Source organism: Echinops telfairi, unplaced genomic scaffold (assembly GCF_000313985.2).
Source record: "Echinops telfairi isolate 266 unplaced genomic scaffold, ASM31398v2 ScPeMD7_60;HRSCAF=208, whole genome shotgun sequence".
Lineage (NCBI taxonomy): Eukaryota > Metazoa > Chordata > Mammalia > Afrosoricida > Tenrecidae > Echinops > Echinops telfairi.
The window spans coordinates 33,651,786-33,676,389 of record NW_022103958.1 but is presented as its reverse complement, the minus strand read 5'-3'; the positions used below and the strand labels follow the sequence as shown (position 1 = coordinate 33,676,389).

Genomic DNA, 24,604 nt, shown 5'->3' with positions numbered 1-24,604 from the left:
AAAACATTAGAAGAATGCAAAATGCATAAAATTTAGAGAATATGATTGAAATACAAGCGGGTACCTCCCTCCAAAACGGAATTTTCCTCCCAAAGCTATGTATGTGTGTGTGTGTGTGTGTGTGTGTGTGTGTGTGTGTGTGTGTATGTATATATATATATTTTACAAAACAAACTTATCACCTTCAAAGTACTCTCCATTACACTTAATACATTTGTCAAATCCATTCTTGGAAACATTTTTCAAACTCAATCTGTTTGTATGGCTGACAGCACCTCCCTTGTTTTCTTTCTTCACCTCTTCTACTTCATCAAATGGCTGTCCTGTCATGTCCCTCTGCATTTGCAGAAAAAAAAGAAGTCGTATGGAGCGAGGTCAACTGAATAAGGTGTGTGTAGCAAGATAGCCATGCTGGGGTTTTTTTGCACAAAACTGGTGCAGTGAGATGGCTGCATGAGCAGGTGCATTGTTGTGGTGGCCAAACCAGTCCCCCGTCTGGCACAAATCAGGTCTTTTTTGTCATACACTGTTATGCAATCATTTTAGAATCTCTAAATAGAAAGCTTGATTAAGTCTGCCTTGGTAGAACAGACTAAGAGTCAACATTTTCGTTCTCTCTGGAAGTTGACAGATGTCCAGAACGAGGTTTGTCATCAACACAGATTTCACATTTTTTGAAATGAGAAAACCTTGAGTTTTTTTCCCCATAGTGCTGTGTCCAACATCACAACAGTTTCTGGGACATTTTTCCCGAGCAGGAAACAAAATATCACAGCTACATACTGTTCTCTTAAATCGGCCATCACAAAAAACGAGGTTCAAGGGAAACGGCTTTAACGGAAAAAAAAAAAAATTCACTGTGACCAGAGAGAACCTTCCCAGGTAGGTGATGCCACTGTGTGCACTAATGCAGAGTGAGTTGCTTGATGCTTGCCTAGCGGGGAGAAACGCATACTACAAAAGCTCTGCTCGGTCCAGTTTAATTCCATTTTTAGGGGTACCCCTTCATAAGAAATGAAATACATCCAAGTTTTCCTGCAAAAAATTCATCTTTTGACATACAAACCACAGTTAAGTTTCTCTATTTGCTAAAAAATCTAAAAGTACAAAATTTTCCTGACTTGTAACGTGCTCAAGTAGGCACATACATTCTCTTTATCAATGTTCCACGTTGCCTTTCTCAACTTCAAATTATAGTACCAGGTAGGATATTTGGGGGCGATTCTTTAAAAAGACAGATCTTTTGCATTACAGAATATTTTGTAAAGTCCAGGAAGCAGTCTGGCCTTTGTCCTTCCTCCAGGGAAGTGATCTTTCCAGGGATAGACTGTCCTGCTTGATAAAGGTGTCTTTGTCTACTGGGGGACCTGGGGCCCATAGGATAGTGTGACAATGTGATTTATTGCTGAGGCTCTGTGCCACACATCAGTTTTCAGTTTATTATCAAATTTGAGTGTAATTTTGAGGGCTCCCAGACTTGTAATTGAGGTTGAAAGTGCTTCTGTGTGCTGTAAGTTTATCTATAGGAGACAAAGTTAAGGATATATCCTAGACATAAACAAGTACATCAGAGAATTGGCTCACTGGGCTTGAGGGCGTAAAACTATCGCCTCATGAGTCAACTTGGTCAATTGGCATATGAACGCTTTTAAGGATGACGTCATATACACCCATTTGCTGAACAGCATCTGGGGTCTTAAAAGCTTGTGCGTGGTAATCTAAGACTCAACTATTAGTCTGTGCATTTAGAGCACAACAGTGGTGGAAACCAAAAACTAGAAGAAGAAACTAGTCTGTACGATGAACACATCCAGTCTCACCAATCTTGACGTCAGAAGAACTAGATGATGTCTGGCTATCTATCAACCTTTCCAACAGGGGCACACAGATAGTTCCAGATAGAATGACAGTGTAGAACAAAACTCAAATTCCTACAAGAGGGGCAGGCTTACTAGATCAGTAGTGACTAGAGAAACCCCTGACCACTGTCCTGGGTCACGCTGAAAATTTGGAACTCAAACCATCTGTCACCCAAAAGGCTCATGAAGTAATTTTATCCCCTGTGAGCACTGTGCTCATCTAATCATCTAAATGAGACAATAAGAGGGGACAGATGCTAGATTAAAGGAAACCACCACCAACATGGAAATAACAAGAATGCTGACACACTGTGAAATGTGGAACTAATGCCACTAAATAATATGCATAGAAATTGTTAAATGAGAACCTAATTTTCTACATACATTTTCTCCCCAATACAAACTATTAAAAAAAAACCAACAAAAACAAATAGAGCAGTTCTATGAACTTTTAAATTTCACAGGTCCTTAATTGAGGGCATTCTCCTACTTAATAAAGGATTTCTCTTCTCATGGCAATTTGTAGAGTGTGCTACTCTGCTCCAATTACACATTAGTATTTCTCCTGTGATCAGAATTTGCTCAGTAGCAGGAGGGCCACAACGCACCAACCCTAGTTTTTTGTATAGTCCCTATGTAATTTACATATATTTCATTCTCCTAATATATGTCAGAACAACCACAGTGCTATTTCTATGCTTGTTAGAACATACATAATTAAATATTTCCGAGAATACCATTTCATGAGAAATTCCTCAGACTTAATATGAAAGTTATTTGGCCAGAACTCAGGCCACATCAAAGTCTTACAAAAACTTTAGTTTCTTAGATTGCATATTTCTAAATTCTTAAAAGAGCAAGGTGTCCCAGCTACACAGTTGTTAAACGCTCAACTAATCAAAAAGACTGGTAGTTCGAACCTGCCAGGCCATGCAGAGGAGCAAAGTCCTGGAAGCCTGCTCTGGCAACCCTCTGGGGAGGGCAGGCCTACTCTGGGTGGCAGCGTCACTGAGAGTCAGAAGGGACTGCGTGGCAATGGCTTAAACGAGCAAAACGGTGAATTTCTACAAAAATTTAGTATTTTATGTCCAAAATGTGATTAAAGTCTTCACTGTAGCAAAAGAATGCATTCATTACAGAAATTTACAAACCTGTTTCTAAAAGAACCTCCTTCTTATAACCTATCTGAAATTCATGATGGTTGTGCCAGGGACATCCTTCTCTCAGACTGGATGGCCAAATGTTATGAATAAGAATATTCAGCCTTGTGTCCAATCATAGGCAGCCAGAAAAGTGGTCCATTAATCTGTGTAGACGCTATCTAAAATAGTAAATGTTTAAGGATCTTTTTTCATAACTAGAATTTTTTTAAAAACACCCAAATACAAGGCCTTTTAAAGTTTTTAATGCAAAATTTAATTATTTTTTATTATATTTACCTTAAGGGATAGATTTATGCTGTTGCTAAATTTTCAAATCCCGCTTAAAGAAAACAAACACCCATCCCACCTTTAAATCTTGGCATTTACAATCTATTTTTCTCATAAAAACACTCTAAGCCCAATGATAACAGCACTGAATTATGTCGACCTGCCTAAGATGTTCTAGTCAAAGCTGGACCTGAAATGGGAACACTCAAAATGGCAACGAATCAGACACAGCCATCACCGGACTCATGAAGGTCATAGTTTCCCTCAGAAGGCCAGAAATGCTACAATTAGACCAAGTCCTTACCTCTGCCACACACAGACCGTCTGCATATTTAAGCTTATTTTAAAACGGTACTTTCTAAATGGAAGAAAACTGTAATTAAGATCTGAAACATTAATGTCAAAAAGGAACGCATCCCCCCCCCCAATTAATGGTCAAAATTGGATGGATAGCGATACTTTAAAAAGATAATTTCTAAATAGGAAAAACCTGATGTTTGCAAGATGATTCACACTTTGAAGACCCCCCCCCCCTCAAGCATCTTAAGAGAAATTTAAATATTCTCTCTACCTGCTCTAATGAGTCTCAGGCTAAGGAGAAAAGGGAGTTGGTGGAAAACCGCTTGACCTCATCCTTACCAGCTGACCTTTGCCCAGGTGGAGTCAGATTTCAGAAATGTCCTTCTACAATTCCAGATTGGTGGCAACTGACGAGGCAGCACAGATTTTGAGGCACAGTGCCAAGCAAAAATCCCTGTGAAATGTCAGGCTAAGACTTGAACACCAAATATGGTCCTTAGGAAAAATGATAGTACTGTATTCTAGTATTTGGAAACTAAAGCTCCACCTAACAGATTCAATAGTTCAATGATTAATTTAGGCTAGTATCTTCAAACTACAAAAGTACACGCCACACCACTTGCAATCGCGTCCTAACACTGAAGACAACTTCTTTATCTACTGATGGTATTAAAAAGGAGGCTGGTGGCGCGGTGGTTAAGTGGTTAAGCACTTGGTTGCCAACCCAAGGCAGGCCAGCTGTTCCGACCTACCAGCCACGACCTCCCAGCCATTCCCGGGAAGTCTGTCAGGATTTACTGCCTTGGAAACCCTAGGGGCAGTTCTCCTGTTTTATAGGGTCACCAAGAGCCAGAAAGGACTTGATGGCAGTGGGTTTGCCTTTTTAACAGTATGCAGTGATGATTATTTTATGTACCTCAAAAAAGAAGCTATTTAAGAAATAACCCATGGCAACCCCCAGAGTGAAACACAAGATAAATAACGGTAACTTTTTGACTACTGTATATACCTTTAACTAGCAACAGTGAATCACTTGCCCAACATTTTGACTCCTGAATGTTTGCTCAGAAATACATCATTGTCTTGGCCCGGAGTTATGCTGTTCAGCAAACCACAGACCTGTCTGAACAATCCTAAACAGTTGCTTAATGACTCACGTGAGGCTACTCCTTTTATAATGAAAATAAACAAAGGTAGGAGATCTCTGAAGCAGGAGCATTTCAAACAGCAATATATAAACAAGGCACTGGGTTAAATGCTAGCAAGTGCAGACACAGTAAATATTTTTTTAAGTTGCTTACAAAAAACTTTACATTTTATGAATATTTAAGCACCTAGTACTACTAACAAGGAGCACTGGTGACTGTTGGTAGGTGTTTGACTACTAACTGCAAGGTCAATGGTTTAAGTCCACCAGCTGTTCCATGGGAGAAAGATGAGGCTCGCTGCCTCTGTAAACATTCACAATCCCAGAAACTCTCTATGGGGTCGCTATGCGTTGGAACAGACTTGATGGCAGCGGACTACTTTGTTTAACTACCAAAGAAATTAAGTGACCTCAATTTAGTTTTCTACAAAAAATTATCCAAGCAACACTTTAAGTTCAAGAATGATTCTAGACTCACAATCAATATGAAAAAGTTTACTTAAAAGAAAACCATCACCGAGTTTGTACTTCTTGGAATCAAACACCACAAAGAAAGATTTGAATTGGTTTACATATAAAAGTTCAAGTTCTCAAAAGTAGAAGTAAGGGGGTATGGAACTCTTTAAATAACAAAACCACTGTAAGAAAAATGAAGCCATAAAATCTCTCAACTATCACAATAGTAAGAGATGAAATTACTTGGCAGGGTAGGCTCCCAGATTGTTCTTATTTTAAAGTGTCAGGATCAGAGTTATTCCCTAATGTTATCACTGTCGCTAACTAATTTATCTTAAGACCCTACAAGGTTGAAGGCTTCTCTCCCAGAGTAACCCTAGAAGGCAAAATCAATCAGCTTCTTTCCATTTAAGTTGCTAATAAGATGGGTAGATTTTATTACACAAAAGCTTCTTTTAAACTGTCAAAATATATCATCGTTAAACAGCCAGATTCTTGCGACAGGAAGGCTTGCTGTAATGTTTCACACACGACCTTCTGTATCTAAATGTGTGCTCAGGACTCCCTGACTGCTCAGGATGGGAAGAAAATGCGACTTACCTTGATGAGGAGCTGAGTATTCCCAAAGGCAGTCTGTGAAAGATCAGTGGAGAAGAGGCACCCAACCCCCCCCAAGTATGTGTGTACTAGTACACCCACATGAGGGGGGTCCCTAGGGTGCCAGATCCTGGAAGGATGGTTTCTGTAAGTCAAACTTATTAATCTAGAAAAGCTAGAGAAGCAGGAACAGCAATGGGCAAGACTGTCAAGAAAACCGTGTCATGTTTACTAGCTTCTATCCTCAAAGGAATGTGAGGTAACAGGCAAGCTTCCTTGTTTTTAGTCTGCCTTTCTGTAAGTTTAGCATGAAACAGTACATATCCCAAAGCAGCAGCGTCTGTACTTTGCTCTCTCCCACATTTAAGAAAGGCTTAGCAATGATAAAGTTGGTTTCTAAACGGTTTCTCGTACTTGTTTATATGATCAGTTTTAGGAATAAAAATCTTAAAATCATACTGTAAAATTCTTAGACTGAGATATACTATATTCAGGAATTCTTCCCCAAGAGGGCTTCTGACTTTAACTGCAGAGGCCAAAGCAAGGAATTTTGGGAAAAATAATCAGCATAAAGCCGATCCCTATGAAAATGAGGTCAATCACAAAGGAGCTTCAAACATTTACAGAAAAATTCCATTATCTTGTAACCTCATTCCCCCGCGCCGCCCCCCCACCCCCCATTCTAGCTTTTTCATGAGCTGTGGTGCCAGACCCTCCCCACAAGGCACTCTTTTTCCATGCTGGATTCAACAGTTCACTGTAACATTTCACAGAGTTCAGGGGCTATACTTACCGTTCTGTGGTTTATTAGGATCGTAACAGGATATAAAATAGAAGTAACAGGATCAGCATCCGAAAGAGGTATGCGAGCAAGTCCGGAAAGATCCCGGAAGCAGGAGGCAGGAATGTCCTTCCCTTATGCAGTTCTTGCCCAGTGTAGTCCGTAGAGCAGAAATGTCCCCCGTGTTTTCCTGGTCACCACCACTGCGTCCTCCCTCAGCTGGCTACCACTTCTCAGCCATTGCTACAGGCACCAATGTTGCTTCTTGGCTGGGCACTTCTCAGCCGGCCCAGCCCTCATTCATCAATCACAGCTCTTCCTTGGTGCAGCATCTCTCAGTGGGTTCTGGGGGTGTTTTCAGCACAGGGCTGCCTTGTCCAAGGATGTGTCTGTCAGTCCTCGCTGGGCTCATTAACCAGGAAACCCCATGCTTTGTGCTCCAGGGCATTTTATAGGCCAGTGAATGTTCTTTTTAAAAACTGGGTAGAGCTTTCTAATCGTTACTGTACCAATTACAAGGAGGGAGGTTTCCAGTCAGACCAGACAAACATTATAAACCATTAATGACAATCAACAACTTTAGAAACTGTTTTTCCTAGGAACCAAGAACAAAAACCATATAAGGTGATGCTACCCCTCATAGTCCACCCCATGGCCCTTTAGTCAAGAGTTCTTTCAAATGTTCCTTATTCCTCTTTTGAGCAGTCTTAGTCCACATGTCACTGACAATTGGTCCACACTCAGGGCAAATGCCTAGGTCGGCTACAAGTGTCCATTTGCTGCTGTCTGGTTCCATAAGCAGGTGTAACTTCAGCTTCACGTCTTCCAGCTGCTAGGCTCACTGAGCAAAGAGACCATCTCTGCTCAGAGCCTCCTGTAAATGGGTCAGCATACCAGAACTTCTAAGAGACATTAGGCTGATCACTGTCCTGGTTTTGTCCAACATCTGCTGCTGCCTCAGTCCACTCTTTTACAGCAACACCTTCTACATGTATAGATTTCACTATTACACAGATCAGCTTTACATCTTTCAAATTACCTTTGTCCCCATTACATCTTTCAGTAATCATTCCTGCTTCCATTACTTACAGCTGAATCAGTTTTATCAGCAGCGTCTCCTACTCTCTCCCCCAGATCCAATAGGAAAAGAAGAATCCGTTCACTGGCATCCTTCCTTAAGCACCTCCCCTACCCCACATTCTTGAAGACGTGTAAGCCAGCTGTCCATGCTTTTATCTCCACCTGTTTTAGATAACTAATGTTTGAGTGGCCCAGCCCTACCAAGCTAGTGCTCTGAGAAGAAAGGCCCACCCCTGGCTCCTGATTCTCTCACAGAACTCTGCACCTACAGAACCCAGTCTAGACTAAGTGGAGCCTTGCAGGGGCTACCAGCACCAAAAACACAGCCCAGTCTAGGGCAAGCCAAAAACTGCAGCGATTCCCACTCACTCCCTATGCTATCCCTTGGTGTCAAATCTCTCTCATCCCAACCTCTAGGGAAAGCATTGGTTACAATATCTAGAGAAGGTACTGGACTCAAACCCACATGATTCTCATCCATTTCACACCACCCAGCCCCAAATCTTTTCCCTATTTAAATGGGGCAAGGCCAGGGGGTGCAAGAGGAACACGTTAAACTCAGCCCATCTCTGCACTGCTATACTGCTCTCACTTCCATTCACTTCATGGACCTGGGATATTTACTCCCTGGCTTCCATTAACTTCCAGGCATGTCTGGGGTTCTTCTACAGGGCACTAACATCTCCTACTTTGATGCACCCCTCAGATTTCCACAGACTCGCACCCCACATGGCCATCCCTTTAATAAGCTAACAGATTGTTTACCATTTGCAATCACCTTCTTGGAATCTTACTTCCCCCTTTAGTGCCTCTGATTAGTACTGTCTGAAAGGCGGGTTTACATGAGCTTTTAAAAAACAAAACAAAACCCATAATTCATCTCCATAATACATTCAGGTCTGTCTTACAACACCTGATAGGGGGAATCATTTTGGCAGTCATATCAGTATTCATAATACATTCACAAAAGCACATACACTTTTAAAAAATTTCAGCTTCCAGATTTCCCGTTACAGAATACTTGTGTTCCCCCAAAATATGCGCTCCTGATCTCTTGGCCTGTGTTTATAGACCCATTTAAAAATGAGGTCCCCCCCGCCAAGTTAATGAAACAGGATTAGTGTAAGGTAGGTCTTGAGTTAATCTCTTATAAGAGAGGAAAAAGAGGAGGTAGGGAAGCAGAAAGAGAGGGCAGGGAGGAGAGGAAGAGGTGCCCAGCCACATGAAGATTGCCCAGAAGTAGGTGCTTAAAGAGCTAAGGACCTTCCTTTTGCACAGCCAATAGAGGGAAAGCCTCCCACTTAGAGCTGGCAACCTCAACTCCGCCTTCTAGCCTCCTAAACGCTGAGGAAAAACCTGTCTTTGTAGAAGCCACCCACTATGGCATTAGTTACAGACACCGGATAACTAAGACATCTTAAACGGCATTTATGCATTCGTGCGCATACAGCCTTAGGCCCCTGGCAGGGTTACGTCAGAATAACTTTGTTCTCTTACTAATCACCCACTACTCTGGAATAATAACCAATGTAACCATCCCCAAACACAAAACTTCGTACCCTCTCATTTTCCTCTTTCAAAAAATCTCTCCCCTTTCCATGTTTTGTATCATCTATCATCTCTGACATTAGTTGCTTGTCCTAGTATATTCTAGTTCAAGAAATCGCTGTAATGCTTCACAGAGCTCATGGATTGCATTTATGATGAGGCGATTTATTAAGGCAGTAACAGGATATGACCAAAACAAGACTCAAGTAGTTAATAACAAGATACTACTTGGCTTCAACATCGGGAAGAGGTACATGAGTAAGGTCTGGAAAGGTCCTTGAAATGTGGGCGTGTCCCTTCAGTAATGAGGCTAGCCCTTGGCCCAGAGACATTTGGCGCCTGTCCTCAGCTGGCCCGGCTCTCACTTGTGCAGCTCTCCATTCGTGCAGCAGCTCTCAGGAAGATGGTTTTCAGGGTGGGGCTTCCATTTCTTAAAGAACAGCGGTTTCTCTTAGCTCCTATCAACCAGAAGGCTCCCAAACTTCAGAATTCCAGGGCTGTATAAATCAGTCCACTGGTTTCACGTCACATTACCTAATGGTGAGATTCCTAGAAGGAGGGGCTGGACCAGGGGGAAAAAAAAGTATACCTTCAGGGGTAATAACCGCCCTGCCCCAGAATTAACAACAAAGGCCACAGAAGGCAATTCCACATTTCACATTCAAAGTAACTTCCTGTTTAAAGAATGGAGGCCAAGATTCTGCTGGGTGTGTCATATGCAATCATACCAGATAACCCAATAACTGAGGCTATAACTTGTCATTAGTTTACACAAAACCACAGAAATTACATTAACTTTAAACACCATTCCACATAAAACTTTGTGCAGGTAGAAATTTGGACCTCGACAGAGTTCAGGTTCCTTTGTTTAAAAAAAGAAAAAAAATTCACAAAGAAGCATACTAGAATATCCAAAGTATCAGGTTAAGTGTGATCAGAGGGCACTCATCAACAAATACCAGCGTATCCGCTTAATCCCCAACCCATGACGTCCCCAAAAGACGGTAAGAGAAGCAAAAAAATAAACCCAAAACAAAAATATTACAACTGAGAATAAACACTCAACTTTCAATATGATTATTAGAATGTAAAAACATACAATCATACTCTGCTAAAGGCCCAAGATCTAGAATTCGGAATTGGCTACCAAACCTTACATAGCCCTGGTAGCAAATTTTCAAAAGAGAAATGCCATAATGTACTAAAACTAGGATTAAAAATTTATCACAATCTTTTAAATGTAACTCCTCCTTTTTGATGAGGGTAGGAAGGTTTATTACTAACTACTTCATGAATAAGAATCAGCATGAATCCAACCTCTTAATTAGGTGGGTCTAGTTCCCACTTCCTCATTATGCTATAATTTCTGATACCCACTGCCAATGTGGCACACTTTTTTTTTATCTGGCCCCAGCCACCCAGAGCTTGGGCAGATCTCACAAGTTCAAAGGACACCATGCTTTAGGATTGCCAAAAGGCAGATGGCAGGCACAAAGGAGGTCATCTACACAACATACTCATTTTACCTGCTGATTCTCTCGTTTCCATTGGGCAGAACAACTCACTAACCTCATGGTAAGCACGAGAGGCACACAGGTAAGGTCTAGAGGGTTATTAGTGCAAAGCTTCCATATCCCCAGAAGGGAACGTCACCCTGTCTTCAACTAGGAAGCTCTGTAAGCTTGTGCTCAGCACTTTTATCAGTCATGATTGAGCCCTCACTGCCTGTGCACGATAGGCAACATTACTCTTCCTAAGGTTAGCTGACATCAGCCTACTGGGTAAGTCTCACAATCCTCAAATATGGTCTGGAGGTTTCAGATAAAGCACCACAATCACTTCCATGGTTACTACACAGAAAACAAGGGAAAAGGCCAGTCATTTTCCATTACAACACAAAGGGTAATTAAGAACCCTTGTAATGTCTCACACGGTGCTCATACCTATTGTTTTAAAAAATCTTGAACATGAAACTGGTAAAGCAAGATAGACATCCACTTCACACTTGGAGACTAGGAGTTGTGCAAAAATCATCATTATGCAAAAATGGCAGACTACATCAGATCACAAAACAGAGGATGATTATACTATTATGTAAGTGCCAAATTATATCACTACATAACTGCCAAACCACTGAAAATTACAACCAAGTTTACATGTTAACCATAACTGTCACTGCCAGGGTTACTCTTGCCTCACATCTTGGCATTTGGTACTGCCAGACATGTTACTAATTCAAAATATAGATAAGACTTTTTATGGTTGCATATGAGAAATGTCAAATAATGAGCGAGTCGGTAAGTGGAGAGCAGTCACAAAGTATTTTCATCTGCTCCCGTAGGAGAAAAATTGTTTGTATTAAGTTTTAATATATTTTACCAGCTGGATTTTTAAATATGTAGTTGTGTTTTTGCTTTCCATGAGAATAGATTTATTCTTTCATTATCCAAGGATTACTAAAGTACGGGTGAATTAACAAACTGGTTACATGTGACATGTTAAAGTGTTTTCCAATAGTCTAGACAACAACGTCTTCAAACATTATGGTTTTTTTATTTTTTTTTTCAAACATTATGGTTTTGAGATCTTGTAGAAACTGGTTTTGTTTTATAAAAGTAAACTTTATTTTAAAAGAATGATGATGGTCACCATATAATGGCTGAGGCTAAAATGAAAATAACAGTGTTTGTGCTCTACTTTAAAAATATACCTAAAATGTTTTATTTAACTTAAGCCCTAAAATATCACCATAATTCAAAGTCCTATGAAAATTTTGCACTGCAAAACCAGTAAATTATATCCAAAGAGCTAGTATTTAATAAGCAAATTAAAAAAAAATCTCAGCTTACTTAGTGGCCATTTAGAACATTAATGAGATACAAAAAATATATTACATGGGAGGAGCAACTGCTCTAGATAGGGCTGATTAGAAATCAAATGAAATGATCGGATATTGTAATAGTCAAAGCTTTTCTGGGCCATTATTCTCTTCAGTTAACAACTCTCCAAAGTAAGCTTTTGCACAGGTTACTATGATGTTAGGTGAAGAAATAAAATATCCGAGAGGATATGGGGCAATGACAGGATCACTTTTTTCCAGAGCCAGAAAAAAACTATTAAAAGTACACAGAGTATGTGCTATGAAGGAAAAAACAATTTCCAATGTGACAGAAATATGTAGTTTTCTGTGTTGAAAGTACCCAAAGGGACAGTTTGTAAAGAGCTTATTCTTTGACAGTTACCTCAACATAAATTACAGGCATTACTGCAGATACATAAACAAAACTTTCCCTTTGGAAATGTAATTCCACTAGAACAAAGGAAAAATTAATGTTATACACCACAAAAAGCACATATACCCTTCATCTTCATGAATTATTTTACCCCAAGAATTATCCCTCAAGATGTGCTTTAGCTACATAACACCTTTCCAGGATATAAATCCAAATAATAGACTTTAAAGTAAACAATCTTACTCAAGGTCAAATTTCTAAGCCAGAAACACCTCATTTTGTTCTTTTCCTTTTGACCCATCCCTCTCAGTCATACCAAAGTTTCCAAAACACTGAGTAAATCAAGGTTGAAAATATCTGTACCACTTTCTGATAAAAGTACTCCATTGAGATGAAATAAGCCAGGAGATTCTGGCACAAGGGAAGCGTGGCTGATAGTAGCTCCTCCGATGATCTTCATATAGGACTCAATCAGTTCATTGATTTTCTTCACACACTTATTCAGAAACTCTGGTTTTGCTGAGTTGTACCATACTTTTCTGGGGATCATATTGGACCAAACTACAGTAACATTCTTGAACATTTGCTTGACAAATCTTAAATCTTTCTTAATTCGAGTTACAATATCCAACTCCAGCACTCCTAGATCATTGCCACCTAGATGTACCACCAGCACATCAGGATCTGGCAGACGGCGCCTGGCATGAATTAAAGTAGGGGTTAACTGATCCCACATCATGCCACTCTTCCCTATCCAGTGGAGTTTGGCATTCTCCACGGAAATGCCCAGCTGAGGACCAAAGCTTCTCTTCTGTGCCCGCTTTTCAGCCCAGAAAACATACGAGTGACCACATATCCATACCTGCTTCTGTTTTCTTCTGGCATCTGCTATTAAGAGAACATAAACACACATTAACGTTGTCTCCTAGACATATTCTTTTTAATTTGGTGGTGGCCTTAGACCTTTAAAGCCAGAGTTCAAGTTCTTCTATAGTTTGGTATTGCCAATATGGCTAATCCTAATAAAAATGCTTCATTCTTAAGAAATATACAGTTTTACCTAGAGAAGTAGACATTTAAAGGTTTAGGTGCTTTAAAATTTAAGTTTTATCTTTATTTAGCTATCAAGGAAAGTTTACACTCCTGCTGTTTTTGCTGGTAAACAATGCTTGCAATGGAAGAAATTTAAAGAGAGTTGTCCAAGTTTTGTAATCTTTCCCCTTTGGTCTTCCAGTGGAAAATATTTTTGAAAAAAATTATATTCAAAACACGTACCTGGTTTTACAATGACTTCTGGGAAGAACTTAAATTATAGATCACAAGTTTCCCCTCCCTTAAATAATAAGACACGTTTATTAAAATGTCACTACAGTCACCCAGATCTGCTAGAGCAGCACGACAGACCACCACGTTCATTAGTCAACAACAGTTTTCACAACAGGCTGGTTTTTCCCAAAGCCTGCACGACTGGCCCCGAGGGGAGTGCGGGAACAATGCAGGGGTCTGCAAAAGCAGAGAGATAATACACTCCATCCTGGATTTGGGGCTATAGTACAAATGTTTAATTGCTACGGGGCACTGAGAATTTTTTTTCTAAAAACGGGGGCAGTGGGCCAAATAAATTTGGGAACCTACTGATTTAACCAACCCTTTTGGTTAGTTTCAATGCTATGAGGGCTGTTTGTTGGGTCAAGCCAGGAAGCTGTGTACCCACGTATAACCGAAAATGTAAAATGAAATGACAAAGAAAGAGCTCTAAGTTTTTAATGGTATTGTTTAAAATTACACATCGAAAAGCTTTCAAGAGAGCTGCTTTATGCCCTGAGATCTGTATCCACCCTCAGCTTTCTTCAGTACAAGGAAAGGAATCTAAAGTTTTAGATGTCTCTATTACCTTAGTATTGTTGTAAATGGCTGAAATGAATAATTGCACAGGCAGCCACATCAATAATAAAAAGATAAAATAATTAATGGTGCCTTAAATCAGGTGTTGATGTACACTATAAATTAAAAACTCCTGAAAGTGACACTATCAAACTCTAAAAAGTACAAGGATAATCACATTCTTTTTTTATATTTTCATGGCCCCAGTAACACAAAAAATAATAGCATAAATCCTGATTGTTGATTAACTAAGAAAATACCGATTATTTGTGAAATCCAGTATTTACGTGACACTTATTTGTTTCTACTTTCCTTTATTTCAACTTCAATGTGCTGCCAAATGCACCACAAAAATCCATGAAAAGAACCAAGCGGGTAAGAGCCAAAGCATAGAAAAACTATATACATTAAAAGACACCAAGCTGTTAGTTGCTGTCATCCAAGATTATCACAAAAAAAAGATGATTTGTGTCTAGAAAGAACTGATGAAAAGAAGAACACAATAAAATTTGTTTTAAATATTTTTCTAAAACCATAAATAATAGATCTGATTTTAAGTATATTTTACTAAGCTTCTACTTTCAGGATATGAAAAAAGTACCCATTCTAAGACACAAAATGCCTCATTGTTCAATGGAACAAGTACACCCAGTTCTTATTTAGCTTTACTTTAATGCACAAACTAGGAGCCCTGGTCATGTAAGTAGTTTCAAGTTGGGCTGCTAATTAAAAGGTAAGCAGTTCAAAACCACCACCTGCTCCTCAGGAAAGTAAAATAAAGTTATAGTCTCTGAAACCCAAAGAGGCAGTTCTACCCTGTCCAATAAGGTCATTATGAGACGGCTAAAATTCGTGAGCTGTTTTTTTAAAAAAAAAATTTTATTGGCATATATTTTATAAATCATACCATTCAATAGTTCAATCCTATTAAGAAGAGTTGTACAATTATCACCACAATCAATCTCAGAACATTTTCTTTGTTCTTGTACTCGTTATTACTTCCCCATGTCTCCCAACTGTTTCCTCCATAACCACAAGGAAACATTAATCCAGTTACTTTCTCTACTGGCAAGAAAAAAGACTGCTGTGGGTTAGGCATTAGGCTGCCAATCACAAGGTCAGCAGTTCAAACCCACCAGCTGATACTGAAGGAGAGCAATGAGGCTGCCTGCTTCCATTCAGCTTGATGATCTCAGCAACCCTATTACAGAGTTGGTACGAGTTGGAAGCTACTAGGTAGATGGTATGTTTTTTAAGGGGATGAAAAGGCTTGGAGCATTTTCATTTATTTAAAAGTTGCTTGTGCAGCATGTGAAGGTGAACCTGATAATAATACTTTTTGGTGCAGGGATTGGTTCAACCATTTCAAAGTGAGAGAAATTTCATCTATTAAAGGGGGCAGGTAAGAGTTGTTAAGAGCCCAGAGGATGGCTGCATTGGAGTAAACTAACATACATGATGAGTGTTCTAAATTGAGGGCCTCTACAAATCAAAGGGACTACACTAGTATCTGAATTAGAAGCAGGGTGATCAAGAGTACACCTCCTGTTTTCTTGATCATGCCTGGGTGAAAAGGGAGGCCTTACCAAGATTAAGAGTTTGTGGGTTAAACAGCTCCATTAAAATAAGGACAAGAGTGATCCACATTACAGAAAATGTAGGACAGGCAAGTCTAGAGATAGTAACTACATTAATAGTTTCTTAGGGGTATGGCAGGGAAGATTGGGGGGAATAGGGAGCAATTAATAACGAGTACAAGAATGATGAAAAATTTCTAAAAGTGATTGTAGTGATAATTGTGCAATTCTTTTAAACATGTTTAAATCATGTAATTGTATGGTATGTAAATTACATGTCAATAATGGCTAAAATTTTTTAAATGTCTATAAAGAAAAAAAGACAAAAGCACGTTTGAATCAATCAGACACATGCCACTAGAACCTCAATACCTAGAGTGAACCAACCACAAAATAGTAGAGTGTACACATCAATCAGTTCTCAGAGGAATTACAAGGTATTGGAAAATGTAGTTGAAATATAAATTTCGTAAGATTCCAAATGCTTTCAGGTATTTAAGTTCTGGGGACAATGAGAGACTCCTTGGAGCATTTTCAACCACAGAGTGATAAGAGTGATAACAGTTAATAAGATTGAGCATTAGATTTGGTGAGACAGTGATCAGAAGTTAAAAAAGATCAGTTCTATTCTATCATATAGGGTTGCTAGAAGGTGGAATCACTTCAGTGGCAAACTTTTTTTTGTCTGTTTGGTTTTGTTTGTTTGTTTTTAAATTATTTTATTGAGGGCTCGTACAATTCTTATCACAGTCCACATACACATTGAGTCAAGCACATATGTACATTTGTTGCCCTCATCAATCTCAAAACATTTGCTCTCTATTTTAGCCCTTAATATTTGTTTAGTTTTTTAAAAAGTTTTTTTGCATGATTAGAAATCACTTCAGATTTTTGGATTATAGGACTCTGACCACTTCAAGAGTTTTTCATCTATGAAAGAAGACTATTTTAACATTGTATACATGAACGAATGTGCTTTTTCACAACAGACGACTTTCATAACTCCTATGTGAACAATGTACATTTTTAATGGTACTTACCAACAGTGGTCACAGGAGGCTGAGAAGGGTACTGGGAACTTGTTGTGGCAGGATATTGACCACCAGGTGGGTAAGGGCAACCTGGGTAACCACTAAAAAGTGATCAACAACCAAGAGAACCATTAAGGGTTTAGATTAACACATAGCAGCATCTTTAAAAACCCTACTCAGAAAGTTAAACGAGACACACCATTATTTCACTACTTAAAAGGTCTTCAAGGAAATGTATATGGAAAATCCATTAATAAGAATTTAGTCTTTCTTTTGAAAAATAATTGTTTTCAATAAAAGTTTGAAATACACAGCAAAATTAGGTCCCCATTTGGTAATTTCAACAAGAGTTGTTTTGTATCAGACAGAGGTCATTGTAATCATGATGATAATGGATCAAACTTGATACGTGGTCAGTTGACCTTCATCTTCACCCAACCTGAAATTGTTCTAAGTTCAAGTATTTCTTGCTTGTTCCACGACAAAAATTTCTTCCCTGGCCTTTGAAATACTGATGGTGGTCTTTTCTCTCTTATTAACAATGTATACAAATGGGGGAGGGAGCCCTAGAACTGGTTGTAATTATACAACATTTTAAAAGCGATTTAATTATGAAAAAAAAAGGTTCTAAAATGGATTGGGATGATTGTGCATTTCTTGATATGACTGAACTATAGAATTGTACGATATATGGATTATATGCCAACAAACTTGTAAAAAAGAAAAAGAATTGTTTTGCATAATTTTTCACAAAGTGTCGACATTCTCTTTCATTTTATTAGTTTTTGGGTTTATGTTTAAATGGTTAAAGCACTCTATTTGGCTCTGGTTATTGAAGGGTCACCTTCACAGCGGCATGCAGCTGCTGCAACATTCCTCAGGGAAGTCTGAGTAGTAAGACTAAAAACAGTATAGATTATGTGAGAAAACTTTCCCCCTGTGATTTCCTGGGCTATAGTAAAATTATACTGCTTAATATTTACTTGTGATTCACTAATAACCTTTGTGAATATTCACTGTGGAAATAGATCATTTTACTAAAGTCATAAATTTCTTCTCACTCTGTGACTGATGTGTCATACAGGTAATTTTACGACTCCAACCACTTATCCAACACTGCCTACAACTATAACATTCTTGGTAATTGGTCATCTTTTCTTCACTAGACCCTAAAAATCATATCAATATAGCCTCTAACTCACAGCCCTAAATAATTGACGAGTTCTAACATTTTACCTATATTTTGTCCAGAGTCTTTATAATAGTGTAACTTGAAGGTAGTTTTTTCAGCTCAAGATTACGCTGAACATGCTCTTCCTTTTTGGCTTTACAACTCTTTTCATATGTCATTTTATAATACTTTATTACTTCTTCTCAAGCTGCCCTTTGAAAACTTCTGTTCCGCACTTTTACTTCATCCTTTCTTCTACTTGCCTTAGCTACTCTATGATTAAATGCAAATTTCAGAGGCTCTTCTGACATTCATTTTGAATTTTTCTTTCTTTACTGTCTTTTTAATGACTTTCTGCTTTTTAATATAAGTTCTTGATGTCATCACACAGCTCATTAGGTCTTCTGTCACTGGTTGTCAGAGATGGAGGAATAATAATGTACTAAAACAAACTAGTCAACCTTCAACATTTCCTGATGTAGTATACAATCTAGAACCAATGGCACTGAAGGGAAAGGAGCAAGTTGCACTGAAGGCAATAGCTAAAAACCAAGGTTCCAACAACAGCTGGTGGGGCCTAAATAAAAATTACTTTCCAGTGGAAAAGTAAACAGAAACACAAGCCTCTAGGCACTGACAGAATACTAATAAAAAGCTCAGGAAGCAACCATTTACCATTTTGAAATATGGAAGACAGCTACCTGACCAACCAAATGGAAGGGATCCCTATTTGTATCTACTCCCTCTAAAAAGTGACCCAATAGAATGCAAATATTATCAAAGAATATCATTAATATCACATGAGAACTAAAATTGTGCTGAAAATGATTCAACAATGGTTGATGGACAGGAAGCCGCCAGAAATTCAGGTTGGAAACAGAGGAGGATATTGAACAAAGGATATCACTACTGGCATCAGGTGGATATTGGCTGAAAGCAGAGAATACCAGAGATGTTCCACTTGTGTTTTACTGATTATGTAAGGCTTTCAACTCTTATAATAAATGATGGATAATATTGAGAAGCATGAGGATTCCAGAACACTTAGTTTTGCTCTTGTGGAACCTATACATGGACCAAAAGGCTGTCATTCAAACAGAGTAAGAGAATACTGCATGGTTTTAAATCAGGAAAGGGGTGTGTCAGGGTTTTATATTCTAACCACACTTCTTCATTCTGTGTGCTGAGCAAATGATCTGAGAAAGTGGACTATATGAAGAATGTGACATTAGCATCAGAGGAAGGCTGACTGAAACCTCTGATGTACGGACACCACCACCTCGTGTGTGACAGCGAGGCCTTGAAGTACTTCCTGGTGAAGATCCCAGACTGCAGCTTTCAGTATGGAGTACAACTCAGTGTACAGGAAAGGAACATCCACTAGGCTACATGACAAATGGAGAAAAGGCTGAAGTTGTGGAAGTTGGATGCATGTTTTGGCCAAGTCGGTTGCACAAGACTTCTTAAAAGTTTTGGAAAGCAAGGATGTTAATTTGAAGACTAAGGTGTGCCTGACCCCAAGCCATGGTATTTCCAATCACCTCAAATGCATGTGTAAACGGAACACTGAATAAGGAAGACGGAAAAATCATCGATGCACTTGAAGTGTAATGCTGGTGAAGCAGACTGAAAGTACCATGGTCTGCCAAAAGCACACACAGACTTGTCTTGGAAGCAGCTCAGTGACAAGGGCTCCTTAGATGTGACGTTGGAGAGACTTCGTTCACATGCTTTGGCCATGTTATTAGGAGAGATCAGTCTCTGGGAAAGGCTACCACTGTGGTAATAATTAAAATCTAATTAGTCTCAAGGAGCTGAAGATTAAAGAAGTCCCCAAACATCCAACTCTAATTTAAAGATGCTAGTGTGCCCCACCACGGCCCTCCATACTTGAGTATATTCCTCACGTTTCTGGGTTCTGCAGTGTCCTGTAGAAACTCATCAAAGTTTGAGAAAATGTTTCATGTGGTGGTGACTGCTGTTCAATCCAAAATCTGAAGGTCACGTAGATGTAAGGCAAATGTTGAATTCAGAGGATGAGCTCCACCCCCGGCTTCTCAGAGGGCTCATTTTATATGCAGCACGATGGCATTGATGGGACTCCCGTTCACAGGGAAATCCTATCAGAATATTCCCCTACCTTCTGACCAGACCCATGGAGGGAAAGGTCATTTGATGGTAGTTACACTGAGTATCAGAGGTGTAATCAAATTAACACATAACCCTTCACTCAAATATAATAATATATATTTCTACCCCTGGGCAGTATCTTATTTATGGATATATGACCTGAGACTTCTGACAGGATGTTTCCAATAGGCATTGTCCTCCTATTAATCTTAATCACCAGGTTTTCCCCCAGGCCACTCTAGAAGCAGCTTTTCTCCCCTCAGCTGCAGCATATCATTCCTTGCAGCTATTACAAGTAACAGTAACTAAGGTAACCTTTACCAAAGACTGTAGCCGATTCACACCCTCTCCTTAAACCAGATTTTAATCCCATCCTATTCCTGTTTGCTAACAGATAATGCCCTACAAAAATGGGACCAATAGCCACAGGTGTATGAAATCCAGAATATATATGGCTGGAAGGGCCATATTAATTGAATATAACTCAATCATGTTTGGTAAAGTGGAAGAGAAGGCCCACGGTAAGAGACTACAACAATGGCTGCATCACAGCAACAATTTAATGATGGTGCAGGACCAGGCAGTATTTTGTTTTGTTGTACATAGAGTTGTTACAAGTCAGATATGACTGATTCCACAGCTCCTAACAACAATAAATTAGATACCCAAAATCGGGGAAATAAAAGCATGAAGTGGTTGGCTTACAAACTTTCATAGGTGGGGGAACATATTTACAGGATTATAGGATTAAGGTGAGTTACTTAACTGCAATTATGAGGCTAAAGAATTATGTATATGTGCCAAGTTGGCAAGGGGTGGATTGAGGTAGTTGGTTTATTGTGCCAACCTGGCCAATAAACACATGTGGGGTTAATTGAAGGGCAGATGGATAAATGGCTCAGTGAAGCTCGCCTTTCTAGTTCTTGGGTCTCTTGCTTTCTGATGGTCGGACCAGAGTGCAGCTGCCTTAGCCAGTTCCCTGCTTCAGCTGGCAAGACTTCACTTCCTGCAAGACACCCCCAAGGAGAAGCCGCATGACCTACCCTGATGCAGCCCTGGGTGCAGGAGCAGCCATGTGGAGACCCCTGCCAGTGCTGAGATGCTTACACATTTAATGACTGTTTTGTGAGATGGAGGAGGACCTTGTGGATTGGTGTCGAACATATGGGTTAATGTTGAACTTGTGGGCTTGGGCAGCCCTGGGTTGGGATGTTTTCTTAATGTGCACTTACCCTTTATATCAAACTCTCTCTTATACATATGAATTTCTGTGGACTTGTTTCTCTAATGTACCCAGACTAACAGAAACAACATCTTCCGTTCAATCTCATCAGGTACACTATTCTTAGCTCCTTTAATCACTCTCACAGGAGATATTGGGTTTTCACATCTAACCACCTACCCTTGAGTACTCCCCCAAGGTAATTAGTGTTTTACTTATATTTAAGAAGAACGATTATTGTTAGTTGTGTAATAAATCTCGATGATTCCCAGTTTAGCTTTGATTGTGAGATCTAGAACTTCTAATTCTAATCAGCATGCTCTTTATGATTCCATAAAATTACATTAAAAAAAGCCAGCCCAGAATGCTGGAGCAAGAGTTCTGAGCTCAAAGACAGTAATTTTTTTCAGGACGACTTCCTCTATTTCTACTAACCGCTCACACTTTAAAACTTAAAAAAAAAAAAATTTATTGGGGGTTTGTACAACTCTTACCACAATCTATACATACATCCATTGTGTTAAGAAAATTTGTACATTTGTTGCCATCATCATTCTCAAAACACCTGCTTTCTACTTGAGCACTTGGTGTGAGCTAATTTTTTTCATCTCGCTCCCCGCCACCCCATGAACACTTGACAATTTATCAAATTATTATTGTCATGTCTCACTCCGTCAGACGTCTCACCTCACCCACCCTTCCATTGTCTGTCACCCAGGGAGGAGGTTATATGTAGATCCTTGTAATCGGTTCCCCCTTTCGACCCTACCTCCCCTCCATCCTCCCGGTATCGCCACTCTCACCACTGGTCCTGAGGGGTTCATTTGTCCTGGATTCCCAGTGTTTCCAGTTCCTATTGGTACCAGTGTGCATCCTCTGGTCTAGCAGGATTTGTAAGGTAGAATTGAAATCATGATAGTGGAGGGGAGTAAGCATTTAAGAACTAGAGGAAAGTTGTATGTCACAACACTACACCGATTGGTTCGTCTCCTCTCTGCGACCCTTCTGTAAGGGGATGTCCAATTGCCGACAGATGGGTTTTGGGTCCCCAATCTGCAGTCCCTCTCATTCACAATGATATGATTTTTTGTTCTTTGATGCCTGATACCCGATCCCTTCGACACCAGGTGCTGGTTAAAGGAGAGGCTCTGAGTGATCGTGATGACAAGTATAGGGAAGCTAGTCCTTCTTACAACGGAAAGTGTGATTAAGGAGAGGGATGATCTCAGAGCCTCAGAAGTGCGCCTCAGGTGCAGACTAACAGATTTGAAAGCTTCCATCTGTGCTACAAGGGAGAGCCTTTTCTCCTCTAGTAAAAGAGCTGACATTGGTGAGAACCAGGTCCAGAGTCTCATTGCGCGAGTGGATGAATTACAATGGCAGCTGAATTGCAAATCTAGAGGAGTGTCTGATACCAAAGTGAGGGCACTGATTGGGAAAAGTTGGGACCTTAAGACATGGGATGGGAACATATGGGCTGATGATCCAGAAGAGGAGGACATTGAGCCCTTAGAAACCACTGACCCACCCCAGTCAATAGATCCAACCCTCCCAGCTGAAAGTATTAATTCACAATCCACACCTGAGCATATTAGACAAACGATTCAAGTTGATACGCCAGGTGGGGTTGCATCAGTAGCATTGCCTGAGAGAGATGCCTTACAAGATATTGCTGAGAGCACCCAGGAAACACCCTCACCACCTATTATTTCCACTAGACCTGTCACTAAAATTGTCTCACAAAACTCCTAAACGTGAGGTTGAGATGATTACCCAAAAAGGGGGTGGGTGTCCTGAGACATGCCCTGTACCACAACCATAAGGAACAAGTTTGTGAAGTGGGCCTCAGCATCTCATAAGACTCCTGTAATTGCTATTTGATGTGCATCAGGATTAACAGTGGGCACTGCCCTAAGTGAACACTGACATTTGCCCACAATGGGGCTGACTGGTCCCCGTGATGGTAGGAGAGGGCAGGTGTCAGCACTGAATCAACAGAGGCAGGGTGGGCGTGGTTATAATATATAACATGTTTTCAGTAGTAATCAAAGCAACCTGTCTCGTGTGGAATTATGGCACTGGCTACTTAGCCACAGTGTCCCTAGGAATGAAATAGATGGAAAACCTACTAAATATTTACGTGATCTATACAGGTGGAAGAATGGTAGATCAGGTGAACAGCAGAATAGACAGTCACGATCGGTCAATCAATTCCCAGACATGAGCCAGTTTACAGACCCACAACCCTTTGAATGAGGGGAGGCCGGGTCCCTTTGAAGGAGGACCCTGCTACATCACCGAAGGTCTATACTGTTAGTCTTTGTTCTAGCCTTCCCCAAAGGGACCTGTGGTCTTTCACAAGAGTAACTGTTCATTGGGGGAAGGAAATAATCAAACTTTTCAGAGATTACTGAGCAATGTTTCAGAACTGACACTAGTTCCAGGAGACCCAAAGTATTTTGAAGGCCCACCAGTCAGAGTGGGGGCTTATGGAGGTCAAGTTATCAATGGAATTTTAGCTCAGGTACGCCACACTGTGAGTGAGTCCAGTGGGCCCGCGGAACCATCCTTGTGGTTATTTCCCCAGTTCCAGAATGCATCATTGGAATAGACATACTTAGTAACTGGCAGAACCCCCATATTGGGTCCCTGGAATGTGGGATAAGGGCAATCATGGTAGGAAAGGCCAAGTGGACACCATTAGAACTGCCATTGCCTAGGAAAATAGTAAACCAAAAGCAGTACCACATTCTTGGAGGGATAGCAGAGATCAGTGTCACCATCAAAGAATTGAAAGAAGCAGGGGTGGTGATTCCTACTACATCAACATTTAACTCACCTACTTGGCCTGTAAAGAAGACAGATGGGGAAGTGCTGAAATCCTGGTGGGGACTGAGCATGATAGTGGGACAGGAGGAGAATCAAGGGAAATAGAGGAATGAGCTGGGAGGAAAATGGCATTTATAGAGGTCTAGATAAAGACATGTACATATGCAAAAATATTTATACAAGGATGGGGAAATAGATCTATGAGCCTACATTTATAGGTTTAGTATTAAGGTAGCAGAAGAACATTGGGCCTCCACTCAAGTATTCCCTCAACGCAAGAATACTTTCTTCTATTAAATTGGCATTCTATGATGCTCACCTTCCCGACA

At 40.0% G+C, this 24,604-nt stretch overlaps 1 protein-coding gene across 1 annotated transcript in view; it reads right to left on the bottom strand.

The window, feature by feature from the left end:
* The window catches only part of TSG101 (tumor susceptibility 101), a 70,968-nt gene that overhangs the window by 9,548 nt on the left and 36,816 nt on the right, over positions 1 to 24,604 (bottom strand). Inside the window, exon 7 of the mRNA XM_004711588.3 lies at positions 16,933 to 17,024. Within this exon, the coding sequence (XP_004711645.1) occupies positions 16,933 to 17,024 (92 nt within the window). The remainder of the gene's footprint in view (positions 1 to 16,932; positions 17,025 to 24,604) is intronic.